General features: G+C 44.6%; 1 protein-coding gene across 2 annotated transcripts in view; it reads right to left on the minus strand.

The window, feature by feature from the left end:
* Nucleotides 1-21794, minus strand: part of Nos (Nitric oxide synthase) — a 350537-nt gene that overhangs the window by 73359 nt on the left and 255384 nt on the right. For both annotated transcript variants that reach the window (XM_084598518.1, XM_084598517.1), the window contains exon 2: nt 4711-4807. In XM_084598518.1, coding sequence (XP_084454644.1) covers nt 4711-4807 — 97 coding nt within the window. The remainder of the gene's footprint in view (nt 1-4710; nt 4808-21794) is intronic.

Here is a 21794-nt window from a genome sequence, read left to right on the forward strand (position 1 = left end):
AGACCCAAATGTAAACCGCAATCGGACTTTCGCTAAAGGTTCAATTCTTGAAATTTGCTTTTTCTTGAACAAAGCAATGAAGAAAAAAACAAAAAACGAAACGTTAGATTCTGCTCAAAACGTGCGTGCCACAGAAATCGTGATGTGAAACGTTATAATGAATTTTGTTTTGTTGAGGCAGCGGTTTTATTAGACTGGATATTTGCTTTCAGATCCTCGTGGTGTTGAGCTAAATCTTCGTTCCTCTGGTAACCCCTGTAGACCATGAAGAACGAAGTTTCGGCCACAGAGCCCACGAGAATGGAAAAATGCTGACATAAGTTTCCCTCCTCGACAGAAATTATAGAGGTTTGTGTAAAAAAAGGAAAAAAAAAAAAAAAAAGCGAAGTATATACAGCCAGTTGGTTTACCACGCGCAAATAGCGCGAAACAGCGCAGACAAACTTTTAAGGTCTGTGTTTTATTTCGCTAAGAGCACTGAAACGAGGCGCCAGCTTGGGTGGGCGACAATCGAAAAGGTTATGAAGTGCTGAACTAATAAGCTCTGTTTGCTATGCTCCATAATTTTTTTCATCTTTTTCATATTTTTTAATCATGCAGCCATTGTTGATACAAAAAAAGTGGCACTGACTAGAGGAACGATTCTTTCATTGTGTGGAAAGCACGTCCCGTCATCAGTTAGTCCGCAAACTACATAGACTATATATGCTATATAAAGTCTAAGAGAATAGGAAAAGCAAAGCAGGGGCCTGTAAAGAATGAAAGAGAATAACGATGAAAGTGTGCGTACGCCGATTTCGCCTAGTTGAAGCCATTATAATTTTTTTTGTCGCCTGGTGCTATAGGCTACCATCAAATATCGGCGAAATTTGTCGCTTTTGTAACGGTTTAAGCACTTCGAGGTAAGTTTTTCATAAAGGAAGATGAATATGAACCCTGCTACCCTTTGACTTTCTCTTTCACTTGTCTCTTTTGAGCGCCATGCGTTCAGTGTCCCTTCTTAATATGCTGCAGAGGAAAACAACGAAGGAAAAAAAAATAAACGCGAAAATGAATACTTCGGACAACCATTCAGCGGGAATGCTCGGCGTAAAAGCGCCGCAGTAGCGTATTAAAGAGAGGCGCGGCGTGATCTCGCACAACGAGAGGACGCATTATCGAGAAGCATTTGCAACACGAAGCGCGCCTAAAAAAAGCGCGCGAAAAAAAATAATATAAAAAGGCTACCTCATTGTAATCAATCTGCCAACAGGATACGATCTTGGGATTTTACCCGTCTCGCCCCCGGGCTTGCAAAGCCAGCGCGTGCCTTCAACGGTCATCTTTTGTTTCTTTTTTAAATGTCTAACGTCGCAACGTATACAACCGCCGCGTTAATACTGGCGTCTGGCGGCGCGAGAGTTTTATTACGTGCTTAAGATGCGAATATTGTTATTAAGGTGTAGTGACGAAAAGTGGGTGCGCGAATGCCGATGGTGCGAAACATGATCTGTTTTCAAGCCTGAAATATGTTACGGCGGGGCGTTCAGAATAATGCCCACAAATGCGACGATGAAAAAAAAAAAAAAAAAAAAAAAAGAAGTTGAGGCGAAATGCGATAGCGGAGGTTTTTAGAAGACGAGCCGCTCTTTTGCAAATATAAGCGCGTCTGCAGCGCTTCCTGAAAATTATAGCGTAGTAATGTAGGCGAGGAGAAAAGTGAATCGTACGTAGTAGACTGACAGCTTTCTTTTTAGCTGAAATCAGCTGAGTCTGTAAATGAGAAACTTCCCGTTTACTGAGACTCGCGTTCGAGGGCCCCATGCGGCCAGTATTAATACGCAGCCCCAGGCTGCACACATCGTCGGCCCAATATTGACATCATGTTGGCAATACACTTATTCTACGCTGGACCGGACATTGTCAACAAAATTGGGGCCAATGGGTTGTGCTGCCTGGGGCCCTTCAATAAAGTGCGTTTAAAAGCTCGGTGCTGCTTTCAAACAAACAAACAAACAAACAAACAAACAAACAAACAAACAAACAAACAAACAAACAAACAAACAAACAAACAAACAAACAAACAAACAAACAAACAAACAAACAAACAAACAAACAAACAAACAAACAAACAAACAAACAAACAAACAAACAAACAAACAAAACACGACGGTGACAGACAGATGCTGCCAATGTTCTTACTTTTTTTCTTGCTCGTCTATCTATGTCATCAGACTGCTGCTACACAGCGAGAGCTCAGTTCTGAACACGCGCATTATTCTTCAGCACCATCTACACTAAACTGAACTGGAATAGTCATCCGAACGTCCTTTCTTCACTTGAAACGACGCGGCTGCAGGTGCCGACGCAGCCATCCCAGAAGAATCGAAATAAGGTGTTCCGAAGGTTCCTATACTGTCCCCTCCCCTCCCCCCTTCCAAGAAAAAAAAGTTTGGTTAACTCGAAGGACCTTCGGCGCTAAAGAGTGAAAAGAACGGCAATGATGTCCGACGCCAGGTTTACAGAAATAACTTCATTATATACCCCCGGAAAGTATGGCATTCGGAACATTGACACACAGAACTTAGCAGGCATATTTACAACGTAGTTGTTTTCACAGAGCGATAATGAACTCACAAGAACAAATAAACAGGGTAAATCACGCGAAATAACGTAAACAAGAGGTGCTGCTATAGTGTCTCTGAGAATAGAAAGCATTACATGTTGAGATCAGCGTCGAAAATTTCCTACCTGAACCTCGTACGCGTCGGCTGCATTCAATGTCAATAAGCGTCAGTTTATGCAAAAACAATTAATTAATTGTATCACTGATTAGATTACCGTGGATGTACAGCCTTTATCAAAAGTTTACAGCCCAGGGTGTCTACTTCTGAGCGATACTATGTGGCTCGTAGTGCATTCCCTGGTTTCAGTACTTGCTGAAGGCAAGAATATTTTTCGTCCTACCCTCTCCAATGGCTAGGACTTCCACAATTATTACAGAAGTCATATTATACGGCTTAAAAGCAAACCCTCAGGGCTGTAAACTTTTGATAAAGGCTGTACGTGTTTATGACATCTGTATATATATTTTAGTATAGCAGGTGACTTACGGCGGTGTTGTGTTGGGTTTTTATGCTCTCTTGTATATCAGAACCGATTTTTTCGTTTCTGTGTATATATTTGTTTTTTTCCCCTCCTGTAATGACCCTCAAATGAGGGTTGACAGTACTCTTAAATAAATAAATAAATAAATAAATAAATAAATAAATAAATAAATAAATAAATAAATAAATAAATAAATAAATAAATAAATAAATAAATAAATAAATAAATAAATAAATAAATAAATAAATAAATAAATAAATAAATAAATAAATAAATAGGCAAGACTGACAGAGGAAATCATGAATGACGGTATCTGCATCAAAAGGCGTGGTCATAAATGGCAATCGCAGTACGACACTAAATGTAACGCGATGGCCGACCTAAGCTAGTTATCAATCCGAGGCTATTTCAACCTAATGCAATGGCTTGGTGCAGTGGAAACGAAACGTTGCGAGTAGTAATCGCAACGAGGGACTCGTTCGAAAAAAAAAAAAAAGTCCACAAATGAGCCTTTAGGGCCATGATATAAATTAAGAGGCGGCAATTAAATATAACAATCAGGCTTGTTATACAGATCAGCCCAGCGAAAAAGGAAAAAGGGGAACGACACAGCTGTCCATTAGAAACAGCGCGGAAGGATGGTTTCCTTTTTGTACTTCTGAATTTCGCGCGTAAGCTTTTCATCTAAGATAATTTTGAATAGTGAGCGTAAGTACCGCATATTGGATAGACAGCCATGTACAGATCATTCCCTTTTTTTTTTCTCTCTTACAAAATTAAACATCTGCGCTCGCGGGAAAACGTTTTTAATTGCGGTTTTCTCTTTGCGTTTTTGCTTCCTGCATTAACGTCTACAAGAAAACGCGAGTTAGGGAGTGGTGGCATTTCTGTCATGCTCTTTTTGCCCGCTCACATCGAAAACGCGCAAAAGAACACTTTCAAGTGCGGCGAGTAATTTTGAACGGGAGCGCATTTTCGCCATGAGCCAACCTAAAAAGTAAACGTATTTTTAACGAGACTCGACATCTCGCGCTCGGAAACGGTTTCCTCAGGTTTCATGTGAGCGCCACCAGTGTAGCTTCGCTTCTATTCGCTCTCTTCTTTCCGACTCCTCTCCTCCATCTTCTCCTCCGCACCGTCATTTTTACATTCAGAAGCTGACGCATTTCCTCTAATCGCCCGGTCTTACTCCTCCACCTCGCTTTTTTTTCTTTTTTTTTTTCAGGCCAAGCAGCGATCGCCGTCGCGGCATTAACCGAACTCGTGTTTGGTTAACGACGTGTCCGGTGCTTGGTTTCCAAAAGGAGTCGTTGAATAAATGTCGGCCGCATTAAATACGCCCGGTCACCCCGTTGTAAGGAATACGTGCGCTTACGCATATATTGAAATGGCCGCTTTCGACGTTGTTTGGAGTGCGAGAGAGAAGAAGAAGAGATTGCAATGTGTTTCGCACTGAGGACCGAGACTTCGGTTTAGACTTTTACTTCTCCTTCAAAAATGTTTGCTTACTGTTTCTTCTGTTTCTTCTTCAAGGACGCAAGCTACGCGAAAAGGGGGCTGGTGGACGAAAGGCGAGAAGGCTGCTGGATAAAGGGGAGAAAAGGTTGCTTGGGTCGTACTCACATTTCGCGTAATTTTGTGCAGGGAGTCAACCAGCATCTTGCCCGTCTCGACATTGCGAACGATGAGGGGCCGCTTCGCTGAGTTGTCGCAGTCGCTGCTGCACAGAAGAAAAACGGAGTAAAAAATGTGAGAATGCGAAAACACGTTGAATTTGTGCACGGCAAGCGAGGCATTTGAAGAGCGATGCACTAAAAACAGTATACAGTTCACGATTTGAAAAAAGGTAGAGATGTACCGTCTTTGCCAAAAGTAACCAGGCTGCATGGTTTGCTTCTCGCTTGTATTCTAAAGAACACGTGGATTCACAGAAGATCACAACTTGTTAAAAAGTGAGGACAGGAGCTCGTAATTACTATACACAGATTTGCAGCTTCAATAGGGGTACGAATTCTCTGTTACCCGACTGAGAAGCAGAACACGCAGCCTGGTTACTTTTGGCAAAGACGGTACATATGCGCGTATTTTCTTTTTTTTCTCAGGTATACAATTTGGCTCACTGCAGAAGAAAATGAGATTGTTAAGTGGTTCGCAGGTCCCTGCTGCCGTAACAAGATGTCGCTGTTGTTCTTAAAAAACGAAATAATATTTACTTTGCCCCTCCACTTCTTGTTTTCACAAAGGAGCATTTTGAGACAAGCGCCGCTGTTTCCAGTGCTGCATTGCTGGTTTTCTTTTGATGCCGCCTTTGTGTCACCACGTGGAGACAAAGGCAGCAAAAGATCTTCAGGTCAGACAACTCGCTCGTTCCTTTGTTTTAGCTCTTCCGCAGGCTACTCAAAGCAGGCGGAACGAAATGACTGGCGACATTTCCGCCAAAGTTCCCTTTAAAGGCAGCTTTTTTTGTGCGGGAAACATTGCCGTAACTACTACTGTGAAGTAGAAACACTATTCCTTTTGATCTGAACTAGTGCATTTTTTCGTAACTAGTCGGTTATTCTTATCAAATTAGATATTGTACTAACAAACAGCCCACCTTGGGGTTGTTAAGGCGAGGATGCAGTGTTTGAAGCGCATGCCAGCGCTTTGCACGTAGAAATAATTTTGGGACAAAAAAAAAAAAGCAGCATTGGGCAATGACATTTCCCCATCAGAATCAGCTGACAAAATGCGGTTGCGTACCGCTCAAATACTTGCTGTTCCACCGTCTGCAGACCCGGAATTCCTGCTTGACACTTATAAAAGGGCCACTGAGTATGCCGCCACATTAACAGCTACATGTTCTCTCAGGTGTACTCGTTTTTAATGTTTATTTTAGTAATTATTAAAGCTGGTAGCTCAAAATAAAGACGAACTGAACTGAGCCCTGAACTGAAGGCATTTTGTTTTTCTAGAAAAGAAAATAAGAGGTGATCAAGAGGCTTCATAAACAGTGTTCTAAAAAATAAAAATAAAACGCAGAACGCGAGTATCATTCATAGTTTAGCAACTGGACACCGAAACAATACCACCGCAGCGAAGCCACTACGAAGCGACGGTGATCTTCTGTACTTGATGGCGCCGGGTATATGAGAAAACTGGGCTTAGAAAGACGCTGCGGCAAGAAGTCTCTAGCTCGGAGGCTACTACAAGCATAATATAGTAGTAGTAGGCTTGCAGAAGATTCTCAATTGCGCCGTATAATCGGCCCGTTGAAAAGACACCGGAAGCAGAACCGGAAGTGATGGTCGTATATCATTCACTTTGCAGAAGAACACCAGACAAAAAAAGCAATTCTTTGTCGCCAGTCCAGCCAGTAACGTGACTCGTTAGATCACCTCGTCCTGATCTTCCCATGCTACTGTGCTGAGATTTTCCAGCATGGGACAGAAATAAGGAAAGCAGTAGTGGGGTGGAGAGATACGCGAAGGAGAAGCATGTTAGAACTTACGAGTCGTCACGAGAGGTATATGAGGCTCATGGATATTCAGATATGCTTCGTACGCCACGAACTAGTTGCGATAACTTTCGTTGTTTTGTGTTTATACAGATACACTTAAAATGGCATCTAGACCCATTTTTCGTCGAAAGGTACCGCACAATGAGAACAGAATTGCAAAACGAATGGGCTTGCCGTCTCAATGCGACATACGAGAAATGAGGACTTTAAGGTTCGGCGCGCCGTATTCTTTTTTCTACATGCCTTGTTATTTATTGTCGGATCGTTCGCGAGTTGGACAGAAACGCAGATCTTATTTTTCGCTCTAGGTTCTTCTAGCGTGTAGTGATCGGGACAAGCATAGGAACTGAACGAACACACGAGTCGCGATGAGCGCGATGAAAGTGTAAAATACACTTCGGTTGCCCCCTGGCACCAAGTTTGTTTTGGAAAATTCATGTTCACCCGCTGGTCTTTGTGCACGATTGCACGTTTGATACATCATGCTATTAACTAGGAGGGTAATTGCACAAATGAGAGTGAGAAACTCTGACATCACATTTGACGAATTGAAAAGTTCCAAGCCGATTTCATGGAGAGCTCCAGTTTTGTATCTTTTTGTTTTATATTGCAGAGGGTAGGGAATATTTTTCTGTTTCATCGCCAGCGAAGTGATTTTCAGTCGTCTGTAGATAGACGGGCTGTCACCACGCTAGAGTAGCCGTGCAGAAACCACGGAGTAGCAAGAAGGTTGGTCCATTGCAACTTGTCGGCTTGTCTGGAGCAAGGTGGACAGACGTCATGCTCAAGTAGGCAGAAAGGGTCTGCTAACCAGACTAAGGTTATGGCTGGTCAGCCCGAACAGGGCCAGGGTATTATTTTGCATACACTGTGTAACACAATAACTATGACGCTTCATTATCTTTGCACCTGAGTGCAGCCTAGCATACTCGTTACTTGTTTATTTTTCTGGTTATCCATGGTCAAGGTACGATGAGAAAGATCGAATAATTACGGTTGTAAGGGGACGTTTTTGTTTTTACATCCTGCAGAACGACAACCGAACCTAATCTCGGGGATATTCCTAGATACTGACGCCTTCAATTCAAAACGACAAACATATAACGTTTGGTTAATGAGTGTTTAACGAGGGCTCATACACGGAACCCAATGCACGTGTCCTAATGCCTAGGTATCTGGTGATTTATTGTTGGAACAGATACTAGCGCCCTCTATATTTTTTCTTCTCGATCGCTAAAACGTTAAGCGCGGTTCGTAAGACACCGTTGCAAGCAGATTAATTTTAACGATCCGGGAGTTTGATTTACAGCGCCAAGAACAAAAAGAGGACTGTCCAATTGTATTACCTTAGACACTGCCGGTGAAAATATGTCCTGTCGAAATATGACGAATAAAAGGAAGCAAACTATATCGATAAGCAAAGGAAATGGTCTGGCACCTAGACAGGCTAATCAATGACAAGAACATTTACGATTCTCAGAAGCGACGAACCGCACCAAATAGCGCATGGTTCAGTTATACAGAAGATAAAATTACGCGGTCGAAGAGCCGACAGGGTGTTACACAACATCGGTTGCGAAAGGATTGGAACATCGATAACGAACGGAATTGAACAAGATACACCCCTCATTAAAACCGTGCCGTTTAAGGGGAAGAAAAGGGAGTTCTAGGTATGGTCCCAGGTTTTTCTATATCTCTATTTTGCAAGAAAGAGAGAAAGGGAGAAGGGGGGGGGGTGCATTGAGAAACTATGGGAGACCGACATCTCAGTTTGACAGTCCATACGAAGCGATCTTACTGCTGTTGCACCGTGTTCATCTTTGAATCTTTGGATAGCCTGCAGCTGCTTTTAGAACTGTTGCTATGTTGGTCCAAGCCCGCATTGAGGCATGGAAGGCCAGCCTACAAGGCACTTGTCAGCCTGAGGGCAAGAGGAAGGGATGTGTTGGAGGGCCTTGTCATAAGAAAAGCACTCCCCGTGGATTCTGTTCATTCAATAAGATGAAGAAAGTATACGTAGAAATAAGAGCAAAATGGCAAAATGAAAGTGATAAAAAAAAAAGCTACTGTCTCCACGTCAAAAGAAGCCTGCTTTCAAGTCCGTTTTTGTAAAGTCTGATTTCAGATTTATGATGTACGCTACTGGGTTTAAAACGGTGAGATTGCGGCCCTGCGCGCTTAGGTGTGTTGACATCAGAGCCACTGTTGACAATTTCAAAGTGGGTAAACAAGTTGATTCAGTCAGGTTGAAAGCCAACCTCCAGCTAAGTCTCTTCCCTTCTGAGTCTTTCAGTGGATGCTAGTGAGTAAATGAAAAAAAAAAAAAGAAAACGGAGCCTGGTGGGCAGCTTTCAAGAGCAGCATTCCGCTTCCGCTCGCGTAAGCTGTAAGCCCTCCCACACACACACTTTGTTTTTCCTGCTTCAATAAGTGCCACTTACTGCCACTTCTGTAACAAAACTATTATAGAAAAAAAAACTAAATACACAGATCATCAATGCAATCCATGCGCCGATTCATGTGTTGGCGTTAGAGCCCACCTTTTGTTTGTGTCTTCTGTAGATATCTTCATCTGCAAGACGACATATTTGCGTTTACGAATTCGATTTCCCCATGGGTTTGTGGTGTCGGGAAGTCTCTGGAAGTGTTCGGGTGGATGGTGGGTAGAGACGTTTGGACATAAGGTAAGATGGAATCCAAAGTCAGACTCGAGCGTTGTCATGTGGTTGACAGGAGTAAGATGCACCTCTCGGGTTCGTCGGTGCCATATAGGTGGATAGTTCTAACATCAGCGCCAAGGACGGACACATTTTCCGATGACGTGAGCCCTAATGCGGACGCATAAGCCCTCCCCCCCCCCCCCCCCCCCCACACCCCTTCCTCCCCCTTTGCAGATGCCCTTGAACAAGGTTAACAATGGTTCGATGGGCTTGGTTTCTTGGTCCACGCTTAAAGCATTCTCGTGGGCCCTCCGTTTCCCCGGACCGGCAGAAGCAGCTCAGCGGCGGCGGTACGCCGTACACGGACCACGTCTCCCCTCCTTGTCCATCGCCGTGTGTGTGAATAAGCTCGGTTCAGAGCACTCTTCAATACGTAGTTTCACTGTTATTCACTGTCCTTTCCAAGGAGTTTCACTGTTGTGACGAAACGCCGCACATGGTGTTATGTTTCTTCTTTTTAAAGCTACACTAGGTAGCTCTGACTGTCTACTATACTTAGAAAGCCCTGGTTATAAGAATTATTTTCACGTCACATAAAGGACCAGTACTTCTTGTCTTGTTTTCCAAACAATTTTGTAAAAAAGCTCTCAACTAAATCCAGAAAATTTTATATGAGAACGCTCACCTAAGGAGACATACTTCTTGAAAACTATAACCTGAGTTCCCTTTGATTTAAGCGAATAAAATCAGCCTGAGCTTTCGTCTCTTCCATATTTGTTTTCCACCAGTAGCGGGTATTGCGAATTAACGCATTGCTTAGAACAGCAATGACTCTTCGTGTTACGCTGGAAATGGAATATGCGGAAGGAATTTATCAATTTTCCTTTAGACAAAAAATTGAAGAAATCTCAGCAAGCTTTGCTGCACGTGGACAGGATCCGGTGTCATAAGACGCCGTAAATCTTGTTTGCCAGTCAATGCAAAACAAAAGGAAAATAGTGTGCATCGATACAGAAAAAAGGCCCCGAAGTTTCCAGCAACCATGACGCTTATTTTTTTTTTTTTCTTCTAAGTTCCTTCATTCAGGATTTGCCTCAACTCTCATCCTCCTTATGCCCTTTCTTCCTACTCCTTCTCCTCTAAGCGTCGGCTCCCCACAGAAAAGCGTGCGACACTTCTCTTGAGACGAGTTAGAGGCTTCGTCTCTATGAGTAGGCAGCCCACGGACGAATACTCACATCCCATTGGTTAGCAAGTTTATCCATTCTCGTCTCCACGTCAAAATAAGCCACTGTACGACCACCGTGGACCGCGTTTCATTGTGAAGACGCACTCTGGAGAAATGAACTCAAGGCATTTGCATTCGTGGAATGAAGACAGGCACATATTTTCTCTCTGCTCTTTAAAGCGATCAGAAGTATGTAAAAAATCAAACAAACAAAAAGGTAGCCGAATGCTGGCCTGTTGCACAATTTGCTTTCCCTATATATTTCCGCACCAAAACAGGGTGAGAAATGCCAGGACTGGCGCAAACTTATCTGACGACGAATTCGAAATGAAGGTAGTAGTGTATAGGTAAACTCACTTTGTGATTATTTGGCGTCCTGTGCGCCATCGTCCACAAACACTCTCAGTGATTTCATTCGACATCGCCAGTGCCTACCAATCAGAGCCGCTGCATCTGGAAGTGGATTCGTTAGCCCAGCTCCTTATTGGCCGCCGGGTAGTGCCAGCCTACGTGACGGTGCTCGGCTTTAGCGACGCTGAGTGGAGAATGGTTATTCCTAACCACTGTGGTCCTAACGGGACCATGCTGATCAGGAGGCGGAGTTTCGTGTCAAAATAACGAAGACTGGAGCTCCACCCTACTCCAGTGAAGCGGTGTTTGTTCCACTTTCATGAAACCAATCGGCGCGCATTGATAGGAACACTTCCGAAAAGAATGTTTTCTATTAAGAACTGAATTAGACAGCGGGAAAGAGGGGGGAGGGGGAAGGGGGGAAGTGGAGTAGGTCTGACTGAAGGTGCCTTTGTTCAGCAATATAACGGACAGGTCTTTCTGGTAGGACGCAGTTAATCTTTCTCAAAAACTGTGCTGTCTCGCCTCACAGTTGCGTTTGTCTTCCAAACAGAGTTGTTAGCTTCGTGTTGGCTGAAGGCAAGAAAAAATGAGCATTGCTGAAACGTCTCCAGTAAGGGCGGATGCGCTACTAGGCTTTGTCACTCCTTTTTTCACGACAGAGCGCCAACACTGGCTGTTATTGAGTAACAAAACACACTCCTGTAATAAAAGGATATTGCTAAAACATTTCTGCGCTGATATATATATATATATATATATATATATATATATATATATATATATATATATATATATATATATATATATATATATATATATATATATATATATTATTTTGGCGGGGGGGAGGGGAGGGTATTTGTGCCGTTCATCCCGCTGCTTTTTTAGTGAAAAAAGGATTAACGCTGTTAGAGATATAACAATGTCTCCTCGGTTGATCCACCTCAAGTTTTCTTTAGGCGCACCCAGCCTTGTCGCTGTGGGAGCCAAATCACATTTTCTGCCTAAAGACGTCCCCGACAATATAAATCATGCTGCACAATCCAAGCGTCGACGCGTTGATGAACATCCCTCGCGCCCCGTCATCGTCATCATGTGAGCAATGTGAACGCTTTGTCAACATCCCCGCTGCCATGCATATGCGCGCGAGAGCTCCCAAATAAGTTTTTGTGCCGAAGCCTTCACGTACGCTCGAAAAGGGCCTGTCTGTGGAGAAGGCGTGCTGGAGAAAGCCCGTTACAAAGCCATTAGCGGAGAAGTCGTTCGGACGTTCCCTCGACAACGCACGGCAGAGGCGTTCGGGCATGCAGGCAGGGCTTTCGGGCTGTGACACGTGAGGCTTGAAAGAAGGGGTTTGTGGGGACGACGCGGTTTCAGGGAAGAAGGTAATGCGGTGCGAAGAGAAGGGTGAGTAAGCCGCGCCACTCGGCGCAATGCAGAACTTCGCCGCCGCCACCGCCCTGAAATCCTGCACCGCGTGACATCGTTGGTGGTGCGAGAACCGAGACCGCGAGGCTGCGGAGAGCGCTGGTCCCGTCGTTCCTGTGTAATGGAGTCGCGCTCAGATCCGGGAACACCACAAAACCACGCTGGTGCTGCTGGGTAATTACGCAGATCCTCCATCCATTCATCTTGGATCCGCGCGTGTCACATCGAGAATGCACCACGCGCACCCTTGCCGGCTTAACTATGTGTTCTTACCCTTTTGTGGGCAGCCCCATTTTCTCATCATTCCTTTTTTATTTTTTTTTTTTTAGCCAACCGTATTGCCAGTACTATAGAGATTTTGGTTTTTGAGAGATAGAATTCTGCCCAGCTGCTTGTTTTGTCTTACGCGTAGCATTCTTTTTTCGTGTCTTTTCATTAAGTTGTCCTTATCTTGCGACAAGCAGTGGCTCGCCACGCTACTTCCACTTGCCCAACTGGGATGGGCGTGCGCTGCCTTACTCAACTGCGGTTCGCCTGAAGGCCCTAATGAAGATCATAGAACGAACGGCACAATCATGTAGCCATGCTGGAATATAGCCGAGATTTCATGTTTACTTCCCCGAAGATGTGCCATGGCAAAATGTGGCGCACAAATGCTGACCCGAATGACGTAACAGCGAAATAATCTTACACGCTACCTGAGCCCTGTAATGCTGTACACGGAACGACTCCGTACGCAGGAGAGGGAACTATAGACAAGCATTTAAACAGTGCTACTCTCTCTCATATGCTTATAGGTTTTAATTTCCCTAGGGTATATCACAAGAAAACGAAATAAAATGTGAACCGTAATTCAATAGTTCTCACTCAATAAAACAGCTACGTTTGGCGCACAGCGCTGATGTAATAAGAGCGCGATTAAAACGAGAGCGGTTCGCCGAGAAATGTACCGATAAAAGAGAGAGTATACAGGGGTGCCTCAGGTGAAACTTCGATCTCTTTATTGTGAGCTAGCAATATGTTGTGCACCAATACACGAAAGCGTAGATGTCGAATCCCGATGCAGCCCAAATATGCGTGGTCTACGGCGCCCACGTTAATTAGTACATATGCATGTCTATATTAACGAGTTCCTCGTATGCCAACCTTGCTCTGAATTCCTTGTTAATCGCAGTTTTTTTTTTCCTGTCCTGCGCTCCAAGCACAGTTTTGCTACAGACCAGTAATCCTGGTTGTTCTACGAAGCGGAGCAATTAGAGAAAGTCTTGCGCGTTTGCATTCAACGTTGACATGCTTCACAGAGAAGCAAACTGCATCGGGATAGAAGAAAATAAGTTTCTTGGCAAATGAGGATGGGGAGGCTCCTTTTTATTCTCAGATAGATGAGAGTTCTTCTACGCGTTATACACACCCCACGAGCAACCGCAAGGCCTCTCGAGAAGCCGGCCGGGACTCAAAAGCACGGTCGTCTTTGCTCTGAGAGCCAGCTGCAAATCCTCCTGCTCGTCTCCCTCGCCTTTTACCAAGTAGCATACGCCCTCCGCCTCTCAACGAGAATAATTCCACCTTAGCTGATGCTGTTTCCCTCTACGATCTTTTCCTTCCACCCTCCACTCATCTTTTGAACCGATGGCGGTTTCGGGCCCTAACGAGCCGGCAATAAGTTTATGCTCCGAGACGACGCGGAAGCCGGCTTCTTGAGCGGATAGGGGTACAACTTCCCCAACAGAGTAAGAAGACTCCTTGATAAGAAGGACGAAAATAAGAGAAAAAAAAACAATACCCCTTTACTCTCCGTTAATAAACGGGAATAAAGTAATGCAGCACGAGGAAAAAAAAAACACTTCGGTGCAAACATGCTGAGGTAAAAGAACAACAACCCTGCCTCGACCCGTGCGTGTAAATGCCTCCGCCACTGCACGTATCCCCCCTCCCCCCCCCTCCCCGCACGTACGCACACATGCACACAAGCACACACACACACACACACACACACACACACACACACACACACACACACACACACACACACACACACACACACACACACACACACACACACACACACACACACACACACACACACACACACACACACACACACACACACACACACACACACACACACACACACACACACACACACACACACACACACACACACACACACACACACACACACACACACACACACACACACACACACACACACACACACACACACACACACACACACACACACACACACACACACACACACACACACACACACACACACACACACACACACACACACACACACACACACACACACACACACACACACACACACACACACACACACACACACACACACACACACACACACACACACACACACACACATCTCTAAGGGGGCAAACAAAGAAGAAAACAGTGCCAGGAGACTGCAAACCGATCGTCCAGATCGGGTGAAACAAGTAAACGAGCCGGTTCTTCCTTCAGGAAGAGCTTCATGGAGAAAAGCGGGAGGGTCCTGGGACGAAGGGACGCCTCTGCAGGGGAGGCAATGGAGCCCGACCTACGTAGGGAGCAGCCACCGCGTACAAGGGCGGGCCTGGCGCGTCGGTCGGCGGCCAGGCTTGCCTCGGAATGTTTATCTCCGAAAAGGACCAAGGATGGGATGGGGCGGACTGCCGATTAATGAAATCAAGCTACGTGGGTGCGTCCTTGTACACGAACGCGCGCTCGGTGCAAAATTGGATTAACAATTAACCACTACTTCGGAAGAGGAGAAACAGGATCGGGGTGCTAGTACACTCTTGGAAAACCGACTTAAATGCCCCTGGCGTACCCCTTTTTCCTTTCCTTATTTTCCCTTCCTGTTTGTGACTCCCGTTAGAAGCCCAACCGCGTCTGCCTTCTTGCTTGAGCAGATTTTGTTTCCTGTTTTTGTTACACCGAGCTGTTCTGCGGGAGACTTCCGTGCCGATCGCCACCGATATTGGCGTCGGTTTAGCTATAATGGTTAGCGCAGAGATCGCAAACGACAAAATTAAGTGAATTAAACACACCGCTTGTGTTTTGTTCCCTTTTTTTTTTCTCTCCTGCGGGCTTTTACAGGAGTCTGTGACTATTCAAATATTTCGGATAGCGTTTCGAACATGTTCTTAAACTTACGAATAATTGGCACGATGCTCGAATAAAGCCTAGAATGTTTTTTTTTCTACTACTGCTTGAAAAACAGGGCCCATGGCGGCATTTAGTAGACATGAGATGAACTGCTCAGTGCCGCAACTCGGTTCATTCGTATAACTGTGTTCATAATGCTCATATGTTGCCCCAAGGAGTGGACGACACGGCTAGTCTCAGACAAGCTCAACAAGCCCTGCCTTGATACACGGTGTTGAAGTCCATAGCCCATAAATAACTGCCACCTGTCTCACATCCTCAGGCATAGTTCTAGTTAATCCTCTTTCGACATTAACATATAAAGGTAAATATCCTATACATGCAGATAGCTATCCTATACATATAAGCCCCCTTAGCCGAGAGTTCCATGCGGTCTTTTGAACAGCCTTTTTAGCAAATGCTATGTTATATCTGGTTGGTTCTCAGCGCTGGACACACTAAGAGATGAAAAAAAAAAAAAAAAAACAACGTCTTTCATGTTTTTCATTTGTTAGTGTGTCCTAGGGCACCAAGAACAAACATGCAGAACCAAATGGCCCCTATCATAGCACTGCTTATGTTATATCACCGTCAGTTACAGCAATGTAAGTTCCAGGGTAGTAAGCTAGAAAGAGGATGGCTGCACAGCATGAAAGTGCACTGAACAAGGGTTAAGAGGGAGCCCCAGTTCGCAAGCCGAGTCAATTTTCGACAAGTCGACTTGACTTCGTAAGGCAAGTCGACTTGTCGAAACCTTGGCTCGGCTTAGTTAATGCTCTTTCTTGTGCTCTTTCATGGCAATATAAGTTACAGCATTTTATCACCGTGCTGCTGTTTCGCCCCTAAAGCTTCGGTGTTTTGCACGCTTCCTTGCTTTGTACGAGTATTCGCACAAGTAACGATCATTAGTACAATTATCACATTCGTATTCGATTCGATTCTGCCGCTGTTCATTTTGTAGTCAAACTGGTAGCATAGCTACACTATTCACTGCTTACGTCACTATTCATGTCCATTCATTCACTGTGGGACAAGGTGAAGGGGAGTTGAGGGAGAATCTACTCGATCTAACCCTTGATGCCCTCAGTCTCATAAGAGGAATTGCAGGTGACCCACTGCTTCTATACGAGCGGATATATTGTTACGTGGTGGTAAGTGAAGGGACAGAACGATGTGATAGCTGAATGAGATATGGTTAAAGGTCAGAGGTCCTATAGCGCGAGCGTTCTGCCCCGTGCCACTGCCAGCTTCGTCTTCTGGGCCGTAGCAATATGCTTGGTGGACCGGGCGAGGAGAGTCGCCGAGGCGGCTGACATCCTTGTAAAAGGAAGCCATCTACTGGAGAGCACAAGTCAGACAGCTTGCATCTATCCTTCAGCACTGCCATGGGCTCGAAGCGGAAACCATCCTCTACTGTACCCTTCACGCTAGTACAGTACAACGCACTACAGATCATACCGTACCAACCTATATATCCTATCCTACCATAATATGCTTTACTATACTATACTATACTATACTATACTATACTATACTATACTATACTATACTATACTATACTATACTATACTATACTATAGTATACTATACTATACTACACTATACGACACTATACGACATTATACTATACTATACTATACTATACTATACTATACTATACTATACTATACTATACTATACTATACTATACTATACTATACTATACTATACTATACTATACTATACTATACTATACTATACTATACTATACTATACTATACTATACTATACTATACTAAAGTCTAGCTGTTGTGTATTACATTATACTATATATTTTTATTATGATACACGGCTTTACAGCTTCCTGGAACACAAGTGAGATATACATACATGGTGTCAACAAATCAGGTTTCCACATACATTAACTCTACCGTGCGATAACCACAGTGCCTATCGATAAGATGGATGCCTTTCTGACTAGCGAATAGTCGCGAATAGTTAAAGGCAGTTCAGGCCCGACTCCCGCATGAGACATTTTATATATCTCCCTTTTCGGTGCCAGCAAATGCTAAAGATGGGTTGCGCCCTACTGCGCAGAAGTTCGTACAACAGCTTCATTCGTTAGACATTTGCGAACGGGCTAGTTGGAAACCTGTCTCTCCCAGTGAGCCCTCTTTTCATCTACCAGCATAGGAAACGATCCAAGTTTCCGCAAGAAGCTGTTCATATATTTTTTTTTTTTGATAATGGGATTACCTCATTCGTCGTCGTCGAGTTTTCTATTGTTTTAGATGTCTCACGACAACAAACATTAAGACATCTACACACACACACACACAAAACAAAAATTGAAACTAGCGATCATTTCATCGCAAGAAAATCCCGTGCTCTACTTTTACTGTCAAAGTGAGCTAAGGCAATTACCACTGAGCCGAAAAGAAAATCTTCCGACGTCCTGCCTTCCTTTTGGCGCGAGTGGCTCCTTTGACGTGTAATAGCATAAGAAGGGAGATCCTATTAGCTTGTCAGCTTGTCAGCTCGTTAGCTGTTCCGCGCGGTGTTTCTATATGAATATAGTAAATTAAGGCGAGAATAGAGAGCGGCTTGACAATTTTGGGCGTTGCAGCTGGCCTCGCTGTTCTCGGACACTGATAATTAAGAAAAAGGGCAGTCCGTAAAGTGCGACTAGCTACCCTTGTACGGCTGCTCAAATAAAGTATCATCAGTTTCCAAAAGTACCGAATCCATGCACGCACAAAAGACAACTTCTGAAATAAGGCAACAAATCAATGTATACGGTAATCTAAAGGTCTGGGTTTTGATTCGCCGACCTATGATAATCTTGAATGTACAATAAAGATTACAAGGGTTTAACGCTGCTTAACCAAATATTGAGCGAAAGCATTAGCTGCGGGGGACTGAGCGTTCTTCTTCTTTTCTTTTTCTCCTTCTTCAGCCCACATATAAAGCCCCGCTGTAACCAAGCCATATGAACGTGCCTTAGTAGCCTATAGGGGTAACGTGAAGGCCATGATCCTGACAGGCTAATTCTTACATAACCGTCCCATGTGAAACGAGAGACCCAAGTTGGCAGCTCCTGCCAGCCCACACCATAGTGTCACGTGGGGTGTGACGTCACAGTGTCACGTGGGTAAGACGTATGTGGCTACCGGCCGCGCTACGCTGAAGGCTCGAAACCTAAAGTAGTATTGCTGTCGAAATAAAAAAAAATAGTAAACGGTAAGAAACTAGGAGCGTGAACAACGTGCCTTAGTACGTTGTCCGAAACGTTCTGATAAAGACTGTTGCACAACGTTATGTCCGCTTGAGGTTGAGGTACACGTTGGTACGGAGAAAGCACACTGAAATAGTTAAGATGTAATCTGATCTGTACACGTGGTGTGCCCAAGCTTCACACATGCTACACACTGATGATAGTGAATGTTCTTGCTATTTTCGTTCGCTGTCGTGTGATATTGCCATCTGAAGCGGGGTGGTTATGGATGCATTGCAACTTACACTGGAAAAAGTCGACTCTAAAGTGCAGCGCAGGGCCAAGCTTATCACTCCTATGTCATAACCCCAGTATTACAACCTGGGACCGTGACTATAGAAAATAAAAAGCTTGATGCCGTTGGCAAACCTGGCAACAATCGCGCGGACATGTATTTTTGAGCGTGTGTTTTTGTGAATGGAAACGAGATACAAACTCACCCATTTGGTAACATGGAAGATCTATAGGCATCACTTGGCGCTTAAATGGGAGTTACAAATGCAGTTCCCGCTTGAAACAACATTATCGGCATTTCGATATGAATATTACGCCACTTTCCATGCGCAGTGCCTCACGAAGCGATTGTATACCTTAATCTTGGAAAAACGAAAACAATATCTTCATTCATAAGAAATGGGACATCAAGGATTTGAAACATTGCAGACAGATCAACTTATTGTGCATTGCGCCAACGTATTGACTAAAGTAATGGGTGGTAGAATCAGGAGAACTTTAAGCTTAAGTCAACCAAATTACAAGGCACACTTTCGTATAGGCTACTACACAGCTTAAGTCAACCAAATTACAAGGCACACTTTCGTATAGGCTACTACACAGCTTAAGTCAACCAAATTACAAGGCACACTTTCGTATAGGCTACTACACAGCAGAACATATTGAGACCTGCAGAATTTCTGTATATTAAGAGAAGGTAACTGATTATATAAAAAAACCCGTAGTCTGGCCGACAACGCGGAACTAGGAAGCATAATAATTTGTAAAAATAATGAACGTTATAATTAGCGGATGCACAGCCAGTACTTCGTAAAGAAACTTATAAAATCCTAATTAGAAAGTGTGTTAAGGAGGGGGACATGATGTGGTTAATGCTGTTCGTCGCTAGCACAGAAGTTTTCGGAGACCTCGAGTGGAAACAGTCGGGGAAAACCATTAATGGGAAGAATGTTGGAAATTTGCCATTTCATAACTACATTTCCCGAATAAATAAACGAGGGGCGAATTGCAAAACATACTCGGTTACCTATAGACGGCTAAAGCAGAATGGTAGGTCCGAAACTTAATACGCAGAAAACAAGTATTGTTCAGCAGTCTCGGGAGAACAGCAGTGCATACGACACGTATAACAAGGGCTGCAGGGTGTGGTAAAGGAATGCAACTCAGCCATCGAACGACCCAGGACGGACAAACAGTGAAATAACTAGACGAATAATAACTTTTTGGATCCCATTTGGCATATCCCCTGGGATCTTGAGTAGCAGCCCCCTTGCCAGTATCCCTAAAGAAAAAAACGTATAATAGCTGTCTCTAACCGGTACTTAACTACGGGTCAGAAACCAGGACGCTAACGAAAAGGCTTAACCTCGTCGTCTGATCTATTATAGTTCTTGCTATTTCGGCGCCCTGTTACACTTTTGCCGAACGCTAAACCGGAAGCACCTCATGCCAGCCTGTGAGCTTTCTTTTTCTCTCTCTCTCTCTCTCTCTCTCTCTCTCTGTGTGTGTGTGTGTGTGTGTGTGTGTGTGTGTGTGTGTGTGTGTGTGTGTGTGTGTGTGTGTGTGTGTGTGTGTGTGTGTGTGTGTGTGTGTGTGTGTGTGTGTGTGTGTGTGTGTGTGTGTGTGTGTGTGTGTGTGTGTGTGTGTGTGTGTGTGTGTGTGTGTGTGTGTGTGTGTGTGTGTGTGTGTGTGTGTGTGTGTGTGTGTGTGTGTGTGTGTGTGTGTGTGTGTGTGTGTGTGTGTGTGTGTGTGTGTGTGATTCGTAGTCTGAGGCCAGTGAGAGGAAGGGGACTGCCACAGGGTAAACGGGTTTCAGCAAAGAAAATAATTAGACTTTACATCCGCCTGATCGCACATGTCCAAAGCGTTGCTCAGTGGAATCATGACTGTGCTCAGGTTAAAGTTAAACTTGTGAAGAAAAAAAGTAAAAGAGAGTGTTACTGGTGCGCTACTGAGTGCACGGGTCCGGGAATAGGAACCTCAGAGGGCTTTCTCTCTTCTCGACCTTACCAGTCATGAAAGAGGAGTCACATCGACTCGGCTTCCATGCTGCGGAAAAAGAACAGAATACACGGGCGTATAAAGAGTACACCAGAGGAAAATGTTCCGTTACTCGAATGCCGCAGTGTGTTCGGGCTCCAAGCCGTACCGGTCCCAAATCGGAATTGAAGACCGGAAGACAGGGTACACCTGACACATCTCGCCGGACACCACCTTCCCGAAGCAATCCTGCCTCAGCACATTCTGTGCCTGGGTCGTCGCAAAACTAGAATAAAACGCAAGGAGAGAAATCGGAATAGCAGGAAGCAGACCGAGGTAAAAGCAAAACGCTTTAACAGGAACTCACCTCCCGTTTCTCATTAACTTTTCACCGACACACAAGATATGATAAAAAACGAAGAAAAAAAATTAGTACATAGGTGAGGGAACCGATATTCTCCGGGTTACGGCATGCGCGATCGCCGACCGCTGTGTGTGTGTGTGTGTCCCTTCTCCCATGCCCCGCGGGGCTCAACCGCAGCAGCCCAAACTAATTGCGCCGACGAGTCAGAAACAAAGGCAAGTCCTCGATCCGTCCCTGTTACCTCGCCCCTCAGCCCAGACACACCGGCGTCCGTTTCTATCAGCGGGGTTGTGCTCACGTGCACGCCCGATTGAACGCGAAATGAGACCGTCGCGGCCGGCTGGGTTCCGCTTCGCGTGCTGGCGACAGAACACAACAGCCTCTCCTCAAGTCACACTTTCCCTCTTTTCCCTTTCTCTCTCAAGCGCACGAGCCCGTATACAGAATATCGGCTTTCCGGGATGGGCGCCCGAGATTAAAATAAACGAAAACAAAACGAGAAGCCGGGAGAAACAAAGCGGAAACCATTTAGCACCTCTCCTCTGAGCGTATAGCAC

The sequence above is a fragment of the Amblyomma maculatum genome, chromosome 3 (assembly GCF_055883805.1).
Source record: "Amblyomma maculatum isolate TAMU_Amacu chromosome 3, ASM5588380v1, whole genome shotgun sequence".
NCBI lineage: Eukaryota > Metazoa > Arthropoda > Arachnida > Ixodida > Ixodidae > Amblyomma > Amblyomma maculatum.